This window comes from Dunckerocampus dactyliophorus, chromosome 13, assembly GCF_027744805.1.
Source record: "Dunckerocampus dactyliophorus isolate RoL2022-P2 chromosome 13, RoL_Ddac_1.1, whole genome shotgun sequence".
In the NCBI taxonomy this organism is placed as follows: domain Eukaryota; kingdom Metazoa; phylum Chordata; class Actinopteri; order Syngnathiformes; family Syngnathidae; genus Dunckerocampus; species Dunckerocampus dactyliophorus.
The window spans coordinates 27,643,153-27,659,618 of NC_072831.1; the positions used below are offsets into that span (position 1 = coordinate 27,643,153).

Genomic DNA, 16,466 nt, shown 5'->3' on the forward strand with positions numbered 1-16,466 from the left:
TATTAATATTGAATCTTAGTGAGAGAAAATTCACTTAATTAGTCCCAGAACCGAAATGTCACTCTGTATGAAGTAAATCTATAAAACAAAAGAGTTTCACTTTTGGCTTCGGATCCCTGAAATAGATGAACATGCAGTTCATGGATCATTCATGAGTCAAAAGTCATAAAAAATTGTGACAGGAATTGTGACTCTTTTAAGAGTTCGGCTAACTAAAAAGAGTTGCATCTGTCGGCTCCTAAGTGGCTTTTTGTTGTTGCTGAAATTGCTTTATCACCAGAAATAATGGAAAGTTATGTCTAAAATGAATTACCGAAGTATAAAACATATGGTTCGTGCATTGATCGTGGTTCTTGAAATCATAATATTACTACTACGAATTGAAGTTGTGGTGAACGTGGATCGCCAGTGGAGGGCGCTCTCAGAGGGCTTTTTTGGCCACTTCTGCAGAGTCAGAAGTTTCCATGTGATGTTGGGGTGCACATTAAGAGTGAAAGACTAAGAGAGTGTTTCTTGCAGACATTTATCCGGTAATTTAATACAAGCAGACAACAAAGGTGAAGCATCGCCGCGCAAGCAAGCTGGAGTGGAGCTTGCCATGCAATGCAGGTCTGAAAGCTGCATAAACGCCTCCATAACGCAACCCAACCACTTACCAGCAACAAAGCCAAGAAGGCAGAGCATGGACACACTCTCGCATCGCCTGACAGCACCTCGTCTCGCTGGTAGAACACGCATGGGTGTCCAAAGTGTGGTGCAGGGGCCATCTGTTGACCGTGGCTCGTTGCAGACATAAAATAAACAAAAACCCTGCAACAGTGGAAAAACAAAGCAAAAAGGCATCATATAACGAGAAAAAGCTAAAATGTTGACAGTAATAACTCAGTAAAAACAGTAAATTAGTCTTTAAATATATGCATAAAATTAATAAACAAATAAATAAACTAATGTGGAATCTGAGACAAAAACAATGAGCTGGCATTGTTCAACTACAAGCTGGAACTATTAATTGTTGACACCCATGTTGAAAAGCCAGCATTTCAAGAAATGCTGCAAATGTTTGACAGACAGGACAAATGACTGTGAGAAATTCCACAACTTTTCAGAGTAAAGGTGGCACATTAAAGGAAACATTGCATTATTATGACATATGATTAAATATTCCTACATGTTATCGTAACAGTGGTTTATTAGTTCTATAATATCATTTAGCGTCAATTTGTGGGACAATAAACATTCAAAATGCACCTGCATTGTTTTGTGACACGATGAAATAAATATGACTGGGTGTCTCGTAACTCCGCTGCTTACCAGGAACTAAAAGTTCCTGAACTTTTGGAGGAAGCTGTCCAGTTGGCTGGTCTCAGATTATTTTGGAGGTGAAGATGAACTGACATTATCAGGTGAAGATGCTTGAATGGAAGATCTGTCTTCTGTGTCAGGTGTCGTTCATACACATTATGAGTTGAGATTAGGAGTTCTTTCTGAACTTTTTTTAACGTGAACGTCTCTCACAGTAACCAGCTTGAAAGAACAATAAGGAATAAAGAATTTCTTGAAGCCCCAAGCAGTAAAGGTTGAAAGTGCAGAGTGAGAAGGAGCAGACAGATGTGCAACACAAACGTCAAGAGTTTCCATGTGATGGATCAGCAGCAGGAAGAGGTTCTGCCCATGCCTCCCTCTCACTTTCACAAAGACAGGTGCGCTCGCAGCTCATTTGCATGAGCGGTCCGCTTGGCCGCACCGCCGCGTCTTCATAAGTCTGGACTCTTTTCACACACTGGGCTGGAAAAGTGCATCAGGATGTGGCCTGCACCAGTGCTTCTGCTCGTCCAGTCGGCTCTGCTGATTCAAGGTGAGACAAAGACTCTTTCAAGTGCTCCCTAAAGGAAAAGCCTTGTGTGTGCTGGAGCTTCATCTCATCATCGCCGTCTCGTTTCAGGATCTTTTCTGACCCAGACAGACAAAATCAAGTCTGTCAGTCTTGGTGGGACGGTGACCATCAGCGCCACAGGGAGTTCAGACGTTGGTGATTATCTCAGTTGGTACCAAGTGAAACCTGGACAGGCTCCAAAACCTCTGATCTACCGGGTATCATCCCGCTTCTCTGGAACACCATCTCGATTCAGTGGCACACGATCTGGCTCTGACTACACTCTGACTATCAGTGGTGTTCAGGCAGAAGATGTCGCTGATTACTACTGTTTCGGCTATCAGGGCAATGAAAGGTATACACGGTGATTGAGAGCCGTACAAAAACCTCCTTTGGTTTGAGTGAAGTGAAAGTGGAGGATGAGGATGACTGGTCCACTGAACAAAGTTCACCAAGCAGAACCACCACCTATCTACACAAGTCCAACACACTGACAACTTCACTTTTATTTGGTGTTTATGTGAAGGATTCATCCTTTCTTCAATAAAAGTGTCCTCCTGTCTGTGGAGCTCAGCCAGACGTGTCCACAGTGTGGCCCAGGGCCCGTTTGTCATTGTTCTTCATTGGTGTGGAAGAAAAGGTTGAAATCAGAGATAAACATGTCACAGTAGTACTGATAAGTGTCTTCAATAACACAAAGCTGAGCTAACGAGGGAAAGGCTTCTTGAGATGTCATCTGTACTTCTGTGAAGAATATGTCGGATGTTAATTTGGACCCTGTGTTCAGCAGGTTACTGAGACCAAAACCCACAGCTCTTAGTCATGCAAATGAGGTGGAGCCAGGGTCGAGCCAGAACAATAGATGCTAACGAGCCAGTATCAGAGTCGTTCATACCCAACTACAGGGAGCTACACTTCCCTTTGATTGGAGGTGCTAATGGGAGGAGAGGATTAGACCACCACTCCTCCCAGTCTTAGTGTAAGGAACCAATAGGAGGAGGGCATTGGCACACCAATTCCGCCCACTCTTACTGTATTTAAGGCCTAGGCTACCAGCACTTGTTAGTTTGCTGACGAAGCTCTTCGGATGAGGAGCGAAACGTCTGACACCTTCTTCACAGAAGTACAGATGACGTCTCAAGAAGCCTTTCCCTCGTTGGACAACTCCTGTACGACTGAGAGCCTACACAGACACAAAGCTGAGCTGTTTTTTACTTTCAATGCAGTGCTTGACCACAGCTTACAACACTGCTCCTCAAATAGGGGTACTTGAGATTTAAAAAATAAATAAATGGAATATTTGCTTAGTTATAGAGCATAGAAAACCTGCTTATTACCTTCTAAATGCATTTGTTTAGCCCACTACACATGAAATAACACCCCCATAGTCACCTTTACACTCCTATTACCCAATATAGCAGACATCATAAGAGAGAATAAGACATTCGAGACATAAATAAGACTTGTGCTAATATGTGTTGCAATAAATGTGTTCAGGGGCTAGGGGAGTTCAATGAGTGGTGGACAGGAAGTGATGTCAAAGTTGAGTTTTATCTTGCCATGGGTTACTGCAGCAACAGTAGCCCGTGTTTTTAATATTTATTTGGGATTATTGTGCCTGTTGTGAGATCATTCAAACCTGCAATAAAGGCCTGTTGTCTGCCATTTCTCTAGTCACTTTCTTCTTTATGTCTTATCTATTTTCAGCTGAAATGGACCATAAGGACTCGAGGTCACGAGGTCATCGTTCACTAAAAAGGACATCTTTCTGACTGTGTTGGACACTGCGGATGTAGACACTAGCTAAGAAAGTCCTTTAGAGTCGGCCCTCGTGTATCGAGATTAATTGGTTCCAGGCCCGATTATCCAATATTAATACATAGAATATTTTACATGTTTATGACTTTCTTAATGTGATTTTTACCATTACTAGAGTAGTGAAATAACATCCCTATAGTCTCCTTTGTTTACACCACATGGCTCAACTCTAATGCGCAGGCTACGGGATCACTGCAGGGACACAAGAGACGGCCCCTGCTTTAATCATAGCATGCTATCGAGCTAACTAGTTAGCCTCCAATTTGTGTATTATAAACTTAAGAAAGGTTTTAAAACAGAGTGGGGAAGAAGGACAAAGTACGAAGCCAAAAACCTACCACTTCCACACAGAATGGGAGGAGAACTTTTTTCCACCTTTTTTGTATCTTTCTGCTTTGTATTTCATATACTGACACGCTAATTTGAAAATATCTGACCTAATATTGGCTGTTAATGTACGTTGCATCAGTGTAGAAATGAACCACTCTCCCATACGTCAACCTGATTTGAATAAACTACCCTGAATTTGAAAATGTGGGCCACGGGAACCTTTTAGTTGCAGCAACTACAGTTACCAGTAGGGGGTCACAAGATCTCGTGTCACGAGATCTCGCGAGATTAAAGCATAACGAGATTTCTAATTTGGAGAAAAGCTATTTCACAAGAACAGGGCAGCCAGAAGCCAATCACACTGTGAACTATGACATCGCTTCTATGAATGATAATACACGTAATATGGAAGTGGCAGCGTGCGAGGAATTATTGGAACCACACATTGCGTGCTTTACGCACACTTTAAACATTGCAATCCAACCTACCTCAGTGCTCCCAGCATCAGCGAGTGACGTGCGGCTGTCTTTTCCATCAGAGTTGAACAGCTGCATCCGTGTTCATGCCCAAGCAGAATCTGTAGTCATTCTACATTTGATCAAAGTTACTTAAGAGTTGTCAGGTCAAAACACACAGATGGTCGGACTTGTCTGCACCTTTAATCACTCAGCGGTTCTATTTACGGCAACTTCATAACACACCTCATACATACAGGAGATCCGTGTTGACAATTCAGCGTCATGGTTGCTATATTTAGCGAGTTGGGGTGCACATTAAGAGTGAAAGACTAAGAGAGTGTTTCTTGCAGACATTTATCCGGTAATTTAATACAAGGAGACAATAAAGGTGAAGCATCGTCGCGCAAGCAAGCTGGAGTGGAGCTTGCCATGCAACGCAGGTCTGAAAGCTGCATAAACCCCTCCATAATGCAACCCAACCACTTACCAGCAACAAAGCCAAGAAGGCAGAGCTTGGACACACTCCCACATCGCCTGGCAGCACCTCGTCTCGCTGGTAGAACACGCATGGGTGTCCAAAGTGTGGTACAGGGGCCATCTGTGGACCGTGGCTCGTTGCAGAAATAAAATAAACAAAAACCCTGCAACAGTGGAAAAACAAAGCAAAAAAGCATCATATAACGAGAAAAAGCTAAAATGTTGACACGAATAACTCAGTAAAAACACTAAATTAGTCTTTAAATATATGCATAAAATTAATAAACAAATAAATAAACTAATGTGGAATCTGAGACAAAAACAATGAGCTGGCATTGTTCAACTACAAGCTGGAACTATTAATTGTTGACACCCATGTTGAAAAGCCAGCATTTCAAGAAATGCTGCAAATGTTTGACAGACAGGACAAATGGCTGTGAGAAATTCCACAACTTTTCAGAGTAAAGGTGACACACACAAAGAAAATATTACATTATTATGACATATTACTGAATATGACTATATATTATCATAACAGTGGTTTATTAGGTCTATAATATCATTTAGTGTCAATTTCTGGGACAATAAACATTCAAAATGCACCTGCATTGTTTTGTGACACGATGAAATAAATATGACTGGGTGTCTCGTAACACCCCTGCTTACCAGGAACTAAAAGTTCCTGAACTTTTGGAGGAAGCTGTCCAGTTGGCTGGTCTCAGATTATTTTGGAGGTGAAGATGAACTGACATTATCAGGTGAAGATGCTTGAATGGAAGATCTGTCTTCTGTGTCAGGTGTCGTTCATACACATTACGAGTTGAGATTAGGAGTTCTTTCTGAACTTTTTTTAACGTGAACGTCTGTCACAGTAACCAGCTTGAAAGAACAATAAGGAATAAAGAACTTTTTGAAGCCCCAAGCAGTAAAGGTTGAAAGTGCAGAGTGAGAAGGAGCAGACAGATGTGCAACACAAACGTCAAGAGTTTCCATGTGATGGATCAGCAGCAGGAAGAGGTTCTGCCCATGCCTCCCTCTCACTTTCACAAAGACAGGTGCGCTCGCAGCTCATTTGCATGAGCGGTCCGCTTGGCCGCACCGCCGCGTCTTCATAAGTCTGGACTCTTTTCACACACTGGGCTGGAAAAGTGCATCAGGATGTGGCCTGCACCAGTGCTTCTGCTCGTCCAGTCGGCTCTGCTGATTCAAGGTGAGACAAAGACTCTTTCAAGTGCTCCCTAAAGGAAAAGCCTTGTGTGTGCTGGAGCTTCATCTCATCATCGCCGTCTCGTTTCAGGATCTTCCGCCAATGATTTTCTGACCCAGACAGACAAAATCAAGTCTGTCAGTCTTGGTGGGACGGTGACCATCAGCGCCACAGGGAGTTCAAATATTGGTGCTGATCTCAGTTGGTACCAATTTCGACCTGGACAGGCTCCTAAACTTCTGATCTACGCTGCATCATCCCGCTTCTCTGGAACACCATCTCGATTCAGTGGCACACGATCTGGCTCTGACTACACTCTGACTATCAGTGGTGTTCAGGCAGAAGATGTCGCTGATTACTACTGTTTCGGTGATCATGGCAATTGGAGGTATACACGGTGATTGAGAGCCGTACAAAAACCTCCTTTGGTTTGAGTGAAGTGAAAGTGGAGGATGAGGATGACTGGTCCACTGAACAAAGATCACCAAGCAGAACCACCACCTATCTACACAAGTCCAACACACTGACAACCCCCTTGAATATTCAAACTGTCAGCCTCTCTCTGTGGACATTCAAAGTGAAACTGAACAGTGGAGGAAGGAAACAGCTAGTAATTCATCGACATTTAAAAACAATCATTTTCACAGCAAAAGCTACTAATAATCATGACTTTTTCTTAAAAAAGGACAAAAGACTCAAACACGATATATGTGTTTGTGTAAGCTCACTCTTCTACTCCTGAGCAGCTTCAAACAAATGGATGAAAATTTGTCAAAACATGCACCCCTACTGCATTGCCCGTGGCATTACCTTTCTGATAAATACACCACATGGTGGCGCTGTTGTTAATGTGGGATTGAGTTGAAATTTGTCACACAGCTTAACAAAACATCGACAGTAACTTTGGGGTTGTTAGCCAAATCACCATAAAATTTGATAAACACCTCTAGGTGACTGATGAGCACATGTGTGTAAAATTTGAGCAAGATTGGCTGAAAAACATGGCTGTCTTCATGTCTTCATGAGGAAATAATCATTTTCTTTTTTTTTGGTAATGCAGTCCATCTGAAAATGCATGAATAACAATAATATCTTATTTTATTTCATTGTATTTTAGTGGTTAGCATGTTGGCCACACAGTCAGGAGATCGGGAGGACCTGTTTTCGTGCGTGGGTTTTCTCCGGGTACTCCGGTTTCCTCCCACATTCCAAAAACATGCATGTTAGGTTAACTGGCGACTCTAAATTGTCCATAGGTATGCATGTGAGTGTGAATGGTTGTTTGTCTATATGTGCCCTGTGATTGGCTGGCAACCATTCCAGTCTCGCCCGAAGTCAGCTGGGATAGGCTCCAGCATACCCCCGCCACCCTAATTAGGATAAGCGGCATAGAAAACGAGTGGATGGATGGATGGATGTATTTCAGCACAGGGGTTTTCAAAGTCTAGCACAGTAAGGTTGTCCTCAGCTATAACAGGGTTGGTGCCTCCCCAAAACTCCTTGAGAAACTGATTTCCTGAAGCATATTTTTTGGCTTTTTCTGCTGTAAACTCTGTTTACTCCCTCGATAAAACTCAATTTGCGCATGGCAATAAATGTGAATTAAATTAGAAATGAGATCAAATGTGATCAAATTAAATTAGATTTGTTTTGACTAATAATAGTCCATCCTCAACCACAAAACAGCGGCCGTTTATTCATTAATTACTTTGTGAAAAACCTTCATATCACGAGGCAGCAATAATCGAACCGCGACTGAAATTCACTCATTCATTTTCCCCGACTGACTTTGGCCGAGAGGCGGGATACCCCCTGGACTGGTCGCCAGCCAATCGCAGGGCACGTACAGACAAACAACCATTCACACTCACGTTCATACCTATGAGCAATTTAGAGTGGCCGATTCACCTAACATGCATGTTTTTGGAACGTGGGAGGAAGCCGGAGTACCCGGAGAAAACCCACGCACGCCTTCAGCGTATCAGTATGTGGAATTAAATGATGGGACGGACTGAGCAAAGAACTCAAACAAGTTCCTAACATGACTGAGTTTAAGGAACAGTACAAGTATATGGTGTCTGCAAAGTACAAAGAAGAAGATACTGAAGCACCGTGTCTGAGATCATTACCCTGAGCCTCATTGCTGAAGATAACATCTTCTGTACTCGTGTATCCTAAGTCAACTATAACTCCTTAGGACATAGTCTTTCATTTCTTTCATTTCCTGATGAGAGCTTCAACCACTAGTTCACAACATTCACCTTTTGGGAATTTTTCCACATTTTATGAGATACTGAAAATGATGAAGAAATGTCACTCTGTGCGTTGTGAATCTATGCAATATAAGAGGTTCGCTTTGTAAACCGAATGACTGAAATAAATGAACTTTTCAAAGAGATTGTACTTTATTGACACGCACCTGTATTTTGCCCTTTAAACATAACTGAAATTAGCTTTGCAGGTTTGGTTTTCTTTATGTTTCTTAAGCTGTTGGCGCCAGAAGACTGCATGGACGGCCTTGCCCCGTACTTTGAAAATGAGCCTGAATCATTTGGTGTTCTTTTTTGTTTGTTTGTTTTTTTACCCTTTTTGGATTTTATGATTTTAATGTTACGTTTCACACATTTTTATCATTTGTGCAAATAACATTGAGGACAAAGACAAGTCATGTATGATGAAATATATCATCATTCATTCATTTCCGTGCAAACTAGAGTTGGATGTGGTTCTAATCCTCATATGAGGTGTGAGCGGCTCCATTTTGAGTTCCCACTTGAGAAACCACATTTGGTTCCTGGAGAAAAAGACGCTGAGTCGTCATGATAGTCCACATTTTATTGAACAATGCTTAAATGTTGACCTTCTCCACCAAGTTCTCCAGCATCAACCAGGAAGAAACAGGAAGCAGAAGAGCAATCAAAACAACAATCGGCGTCTCAGGTTCTACTCTGAGCAGCGGCCCGGGTCCGTCAGGGTTTGGGTGACGGGGTTCTGCCCCTGCATGGTGGCCTCGCAGATCACCGAGCCGGCCGCGCTCCACCGGTCGGCGGGGAGGCTCAGGGTGCTGGTCCAGCTGTAGCGGCCGTCGCTGGTGGCCTCCTCCGAGCTGTGTGACACCCCCGAGGTGCTGCTGCTGCCCCCCACCTTCCAGCCCAGTTTCCAGTCCGGGGGGAAGCCTCCGCTGGCCACGCACACCGCCGTGGCACTGCCGGTCTGCAGCTGCTCCTTGGAGGGGGGGAAGATGGTCAGCGTGGGGGGCCGCACATCACCCGCTGTTGGGGGGGAGACATGTTGACACAGACACTTTTAATGTTATGTATTTCATGCTTTAGGCCTGTCAATCAACATGACAACACCTCCTGAAACACTTCAAGCACCCGAGTCGTCATTTTACAACAGGAGTGGGTAACCTGCGGCCCGTCTGGTGAAATATGCCCCCCCCGGAGTGTTTGAGAAGTAACTCTATAAGGGAACCATCATAAAAAATTCAAAAATTTAGCACACAATTTCTATTAAGACATAATATCTAAAATCTCTTACAGCTCCCAAAAAAGTTATGAACGTTTCTTCTGTTTATGGCGGCCATGTTTTTCAACCAATCTTGCTCAAATTTGACACACAAGTGCTCGTCAGGACCCTAAAGGTGTGGACCATATTTAGCGGCGATTCAACTAAGCGCCCCAACGCTACAGCGGGTGTTTTGTTGAGCTGTGTGAGACATTTCAAATCAATCTGACTAATGGGGTTTAATAACAGCGCCACCATGTGATGTACTTGTTTGAAAAATAACAGCACGGGCAACACAGCAGGGGTGCACGTGTTGACACATCTTCACCCTTTTGTGTGCAGCCGCTCAGGAGTGGAAGAGTCGGCTTGCACCGGGGGTGTCCAAAGTGTGGCCTGGGGGGGAACTCATTAAATTCTTTATTCTGAAAATACAATTACTAAAAAAAAATAAATGGGGAGGAAAAAAAGCAGAAAAGGTATAATGCAAAAAAAGTGTTGCTGCTAATAACACAAAGCTTACATGCAGTTTGTTTTGTTCTTTAAATCTATTTATAACTTCTCTGGACACCCCTGGATTACTCATGTACGGTATTCTTACAAATAGATTAAATACATTTATTTATTTTCTATTTATTCACATTATTTGAATATTGCTGATTTATGTCATTATTTTTATACTTTTTTGGTCTTTTGGAAAAAATACATTTAAACACAGAAAGTGAAGAAACTATCAGTCATGGCTGAGATATGGAGAAGGGGTAGGATTAAATGCACTCTGCTTCTTCCTACTCCTTCTCGGACGTGTTGAACATGTGATGTTACTTCATGTAACTTTGTTCAGCATGTCAGAAACAAATAAAGTCATTAGCATGACCACAACAACATGAAATACACAATAATGGCATGACAGGGAAGTTGGCAACAACACTCGGCTGAAAAATAAAAGCGTCTGGTACTCACAGCCGATGACGAGTTTGGTCCCACCGCCGAAACTCCACCACAGTGATGCAAGGTCGTGAGGTGGTCGTACAAAAACCTCGCCCTGGCAGAGAGATCATTTCCTCATGCGAGGAGGCTTTGCGTCACAGCTGACTGACGTTGCTTTGTGCTCCAGTTCCAAAATACGCAACGCTTCAAAAAGTTCAAGAAACGTAACAATGACAGGTGACACTGACATGTGACTGATACTTTTTGGAGCATCAATTCTATTATTTCACGACTGAAACCTTTCAGTCAGTGCTTAAACCAGGGGTGTCCAAAGCGCAGCCCGGCGCTCTCTCAAGTGTATTTCACTGGTTGAATGTCTCTGACAATAACCAACGTGAAAGAATAATAAGAAATAGAAGACTTTTTGAAGTCCCAAGCAGTAAAGGTTGAAAGTGCAGAGTGAGAAGGAGCAGACAGATGTGCAACACAAACGTCAAGAGTTTCCATGTGATGGATCAGCAGCAGGAAGAGGTTCTGCCCATGCCTCCCTCTCACTTTCACAAAGACAGGTGCGCTCGCAGCTCATTTGCATGAGCGGTCCGCTTGGCCGCACCGCCGCGTCTTCATAAGTCTGGACTCTTTTCACACACTGGGCTGGAAAAGTGCATCAGGATGTGGCCTGCACCAGTGCTTCTGCTCGTCCAGTCGGCTCTGCTGATTCAAGGTGAGACAAAGACTCTTTCAAGTGCTCCCTAAAGGAAAAGCCTTGTGTGTGCTGGAGCTTCATCTCATCATCGCCGTCTCGTTTCAGGATCTTTTCTGACCCAGACAGACAAAATCAAGTCTGTCAGTCTTGGTGGGACGGTGACCATCAGCGCCACAGGGAGTTCAGACGTTGGTGATTATCTCAGTTGGTACCAAGTGAAACCTGGACAGGCTCCAAAACTTCTGATCTACTATGCATCATCCCGCTTCTCTGGAACACCATCTCGATTCAGTGGCACACGATCTGGCTCTGACTACACTCTGACTATCAGTGGTGTTCAGGCAGAAGATGTCGCTGAGTACTACTGTTTCGGCTATCAGGGCAATGGAAGGTATACACGGTGATTGAGAGCCGTACAAAAACCTCCTTTGGTTTGAGTGAAGTGAAAATGGAGGATGAGGATGACTGGTCCACTGAACAAAGTTCACCAAGCAGAACCACCGCCTATCTACACAAGTCCAACACACTGACAACTTCACTTTTATTTGGAGTTTATGTGAAGGATTCATCCTTTCTTCAATAAAAGTGTCCTCCTGTCTGTGGAGCTCAGCCAGGCGTGTCCACAGTGCGGCCCAGGGCCCGTTTGCCATTGTTCTTCATTGGTGTGGAAGAAAAGGTTGAAATCAGAGATAAACATGTCACAGTAGTACTAATAAGTGTCTTCAATAACACAAAGCTGAGCTAACGAGGGAAAGGCTTCTTGAGACGTCGTCTGTACTTCTGTGAAGAATATGTCGGATGTTAATTTGGACCCTGTGTTCAGCAGGTTACTGAGACCAAAACCCACAGCTCTTAGTCATGCAAATGAGGTGGAGCCAGGGCCAGTAACGAGCCAGTATCAGAGTCGTTCATACCCAACTACAGGGAGCTACACTTCCCTTTGATCGGAGGTGCTAATGGGAGGAGAGGATTAGACCACCACTCCTCCCAGTCTTAGTGTAAGGAACCAATAGGAGGAGGGCATTGGCACACCAATTCCGCCCACTCTTACTGTATTTAAGGCCTAGGCTACCAGCACTTGTTAGTTTGCTGACGAAGCTCTTCGGATGAGGAGCGAAACGTCTGACACCTTCTTCACAGAAGTATCGATGACGTCTCAAGAAGCCTTTCCCTCGTTGGACAACTCCTGTACGACTGAGAGCCTACACAGACACAAAGCTGAGCTGTTTTTTACTTTCAATGCAGTGCTTGACCACAGCTTACAACACTGCTCCTCAAATAGGGGTACTTGAGATTTAAAAAATAAATAAATGGAATATTTGCTTAGTTATAGAGCATAGAAAACCTGCTTATTACCTTCTAAATGCATTTGTTTAGCCCACTACACATGAAATAACACCCCCATAGTCACCTTTACACTCCTATTACCCAATATAGCAGACATCATAAGAGAGAATAAGACATTCGAGACATAAATAAGACTTGTGCTAATATGTGTTGCAATAAATGTGTTCAGGGGCTAGGGGAGTTCAATGAGTGGTGGACAGGAAGTGATGTCAAAGTTGAGTTTTATCTTGCCATGGGTTACTGCAGCAACAGTAGCCCGTGTTTTTAATATTTATTTGGGATTATTGTGCCTGTTGTGAGATCATTCAAACCTGCAATAAAGGCCTGTTGTCTGCCATTTCTCTAGTCACTTTCTTCTTTATGTCTTATCTATTTTCAGCTGAAATGGACCATAAGGACTCGAGGTCACGAGGTCATCGTTCACTAAAAAGGACATCTTTCTGACTGTGTTGGACACTGCGGATGTAGACACTAGCTAAGAAAGTCCTTTAGAGTCGGCCCTCGTGTATCGAGATTAATTGGTTCCAGGCCCGATTATCCAATATTAATACATAGAATATTTTACATGTTTATGACTTTCTTAATGTGATTTTTACCATTACTAGAGTAGTGAAATAACATCCCTATAGTCTCCTTTGTTTACACCACATGGCTCAACTCTAATGCGCAGGCTACGGGATCACTGCAGGGACACAAGAGACGGCCCCTGCTTTAATCATAGCATGCTATCGAGCTAACTAGTTAGCCTCCAATTTGTGTATTATAAACTTAAGAAAGGTTTTAAAACAGAGTGGGGAAGAAGGACAAAGTACGAAGCCAAAAACCTACCACTTCCACACAGAATGGGAGGAGAACTTTTTTCCACCTTTTTTGTATCTTTCTGCTTTGTATTTCATATACTGACACGCTAATTTGAAAATATCTGACCTAATATTGGCTGTTAATGTACGTTGCATCAGTGTAGAAATGAACCACTCTCCCATACGTCAACCTGATTTGAATAAACTACCCTGAATTTGAAAATGTGGGCCACGGGAACCTTTTAGTTGCAGCAACTACAGTTACCAGTAGGGGGTCACAAGATCTCGTGTCACGAGATCTCGCGAGATTAAAGCATAACGAGATTTCTAATTTGGAGAAAAGCTATTTCACAAGAACAGGGCAGCCAGAAGCCAATCACACTGTGAACTATGACATCGCTTCTATGAATGATAATACACGTAATATGGAAGTGGCAGCGTGCGAGGAATTATTGGAACCACACATTGCGTGCTTTACGCACACTTTAAACATTGCAATCCAACCTACCTCAGTGCTCCCAGCATCAGCGAGTGACGTGCGGCTGTCTTTTCCATCAGAGTTGAACAGCTGCATCCGTGTTCATGCCCAAGCAGAATCTGTAGTCATTCTACATTTGATCAAAGTTACTTAAGAGTTGTCAGGTCAAAACACACAGATGGTCGGACTTGTCTGCACCTTTAATCACTCAGCGGTTCTATTTACGGCAACTTCATAACACACCTCATACATACAGGAGATCCGTGTTGACAATTCAGCGTCATGGTTGCTATATTTAGCGAGTTGGGGTGCACATTAAGAGTGAAAGACTAAGAGAGTGTTTCTTGCAGACATTTATCCGGTAATTTAATACAAGGAGACAATAAAGGTGAAGCATCGTCGCGCAAGCAAGCTGGAGTGGAGCTTGCCATGCAACGCAGGTCTGAAAGCTGCATAAACCCCTCCATAATGCAACCCAACCACTTACCAGCAACAAAGCCAAGAAGGCAGAGCTTGGACACACTCCCACATCGCCTGGCAGCACCTCGTCTCGCTGGTAGAACACGCATGGGTGTCCAAAGTGTGGTACAGGGGCCATCTGTGGACCGTGGCTCGTTGCAGAAATAAAATAAACAAAAACCCTGCAACAGTGGAAAAACAAAGCAAAAAAGCATCATATAACGAGAAAAAGCTAAAATGTTGACACGAATAACTCAGTAAAAACACTAAATTAGTCTTTAAATATATGCATAAAATTAATAAACAAATAAATAAACTAATGTGGAATCTGAGACAAAAACAATGAGCTGGCATTGTTCAACTACAAGCTGGAACTATTAATTGTTGACACCCATGTTGAAAAGCCAGCATTTCAAGAAATGCTGCAAATGTTTGACAGACAGGACAAATGGCTGTGAGAAATTCCACAACTTTTCAGAGTAAAGGTGACACACACAAAGAAAATATTACATTATTATGACATATTACTGAATATGACTATATATTATCATAACAGTGGTTTATTAGGTCTATAATATCATTTAGTGTCAATTTCTGGGACAATAAACATTCAAAATGCACCTGCATTGTTTTGTGACACGATGAAATAAATATGACTGGGTGTCTCGTAACACCCCTGCTTACCAGGAACTAAAAGTTCCTGAACTTTTGGAGGAAGTTGTCCAGTTGGCTGGTCTCAGATTATTTTGGAGGTGAAGATGAACTGACATTATCAGGTGAAGATGCTTGAATGGAAGATCTGTCTTCTGTGTCAGGTGTCGTTCATACACATTACGAGTTGAGATTAGGAGTTCTTTCTGAACTTTTTTTAACGTGAACGTCTGTCACAGTAACCAGCTTGAAAGAACAATAAGGAATAAAGAACTTTTTGAAGCCCCAAGCAGTAAAGGTTGAAAGTGCAGAGTGAGAAGGAGCAGACAGATGTGCAACACAAACGTCAAGAGTTTCCATGTGATGGATCAGCAGCAGGAAGAGGTTCTGCCCATGCCTCCCTCTCACTTTCACAAAGACAGGTGCGCTCGCAGCTCATTTGCATGAGCGGTCCGCTTGGCCGCACCGCCGCGTCTTCATAAGTCTGGACTCTTTTCACACGCTGGGCTGGAAAAGTGCATCAGGATGTGGCCTGCACCAGTGCTTCTGCTCGTCCAGTCGGCTCTGCTGATTCAAGGTGAGACAAAGACTCTTTCAAGTGCTCCCTAAAGGAAAAGCCTTGTGTGTGCTGGAGCTTCATCTCATCATCGCCGTCTCGTTTCAGGATCTTTTCTGACCCAGACAGACAAAATCAAGTCTGTCAGTCTTGGTGGGACGGTGACCATCAGCGCCACAGGGAGTTCAGACGTTGGTTATGATCTCAGTTGGTACCAAGTGAAACCTGGACAGGTTCCAAAACTTCTGATCTACTGGGTATCATCCCGCTTCTCTGGAACACCATCTCGGTTCAGTGGCACACGATCTGGCTCTGACTACACTCTGACTATCAGTGGTGTTCAGGCAGAAGATGTCGCTGATTACTACTGTCTCGGTAATCATGGCGGTGGAAGGTTTACACGGTGATTGAGAGCCGTACAAAAACCTCCTTTGATGACTGGTCCACTGAACAAAGATCACCAAGCAGAACCACCATCTATCTACACAAGTCCAACACACTGACAACTTCACTTTTATTTGGTGTTTATGTGAAGGATTCATCCTTTCTTCAATAAAAGTGTCCTCCTGTCTGTGGAGCTCAGCCAGGCGTGTCCACAGTGCGGCCCACATTTTTCCATGGAAAATGATATATAAATATCCAGTGGGGAAAATAAGTATTTGATCCCCTGCTGATCTTCTAGGTTTACCCATTACAAAGATATGAACGCTACAGCAAACATGTCACAAACATGTGCATTTCAAAATAAGGCACATTTGCAAAAAAATCATGGAAATCCCCATCCCTTGGCTGAAAATAGTTTGAAAACTGGCTTGAACCACCTGTCATAATTTTAATAATGATTGTTAAGCATTTTTTTGGAAATCCTGCAA

The 16,466-nt window shown here is 43.2% G+C and overlaps 3 gene segments (V, D, J or C); 2 read left to right on the plus strand and 1 right to left on the minus strand.

Annotated features, from left to right (window-relative positions):
• Window positions 1–1,803: 1,803 nt before the first annotated feature.
• On the plus strand, window positions 1,804–2,241 carry LOC129192726 (Ig kappa chain V region 120-like). The segment is given in 2 exon segments: window positions 1,804–1,855; window positions 1,943–2,241. Coding segments are annotated over 2 exon segments (351 nt in total).
• A 6,845-nt stretch (window positions 2,242–9,086) lies between these two features.
• On the minus strand, window positions 9,087–14,526 carry LOC129192727 (Ig kappa-b4 chain C region-like). The segment is given in 3 exon segments: window positions 9,087–9,435; window positions 10,631–10,712; window positions 14,416–14,526. Coding segments are annotated over 3 exon segments (522 nt in total).
• A 1,037-nt stretch (window positions 14,527–15,563) lies between these two features.
• On the plus strand, window positions 15,564–16,001 carry LOC129192728 (Ig kappa chain V region 3547-like). The segment is given in 2 exon segments: window positions 15,564–15,615; window positions 15,703–16,001. Coding segments are annotated over 2 exon segments (351 nt in total).
• Window positions 16,002–16,466: the final 465 nt, after the last annotated feature.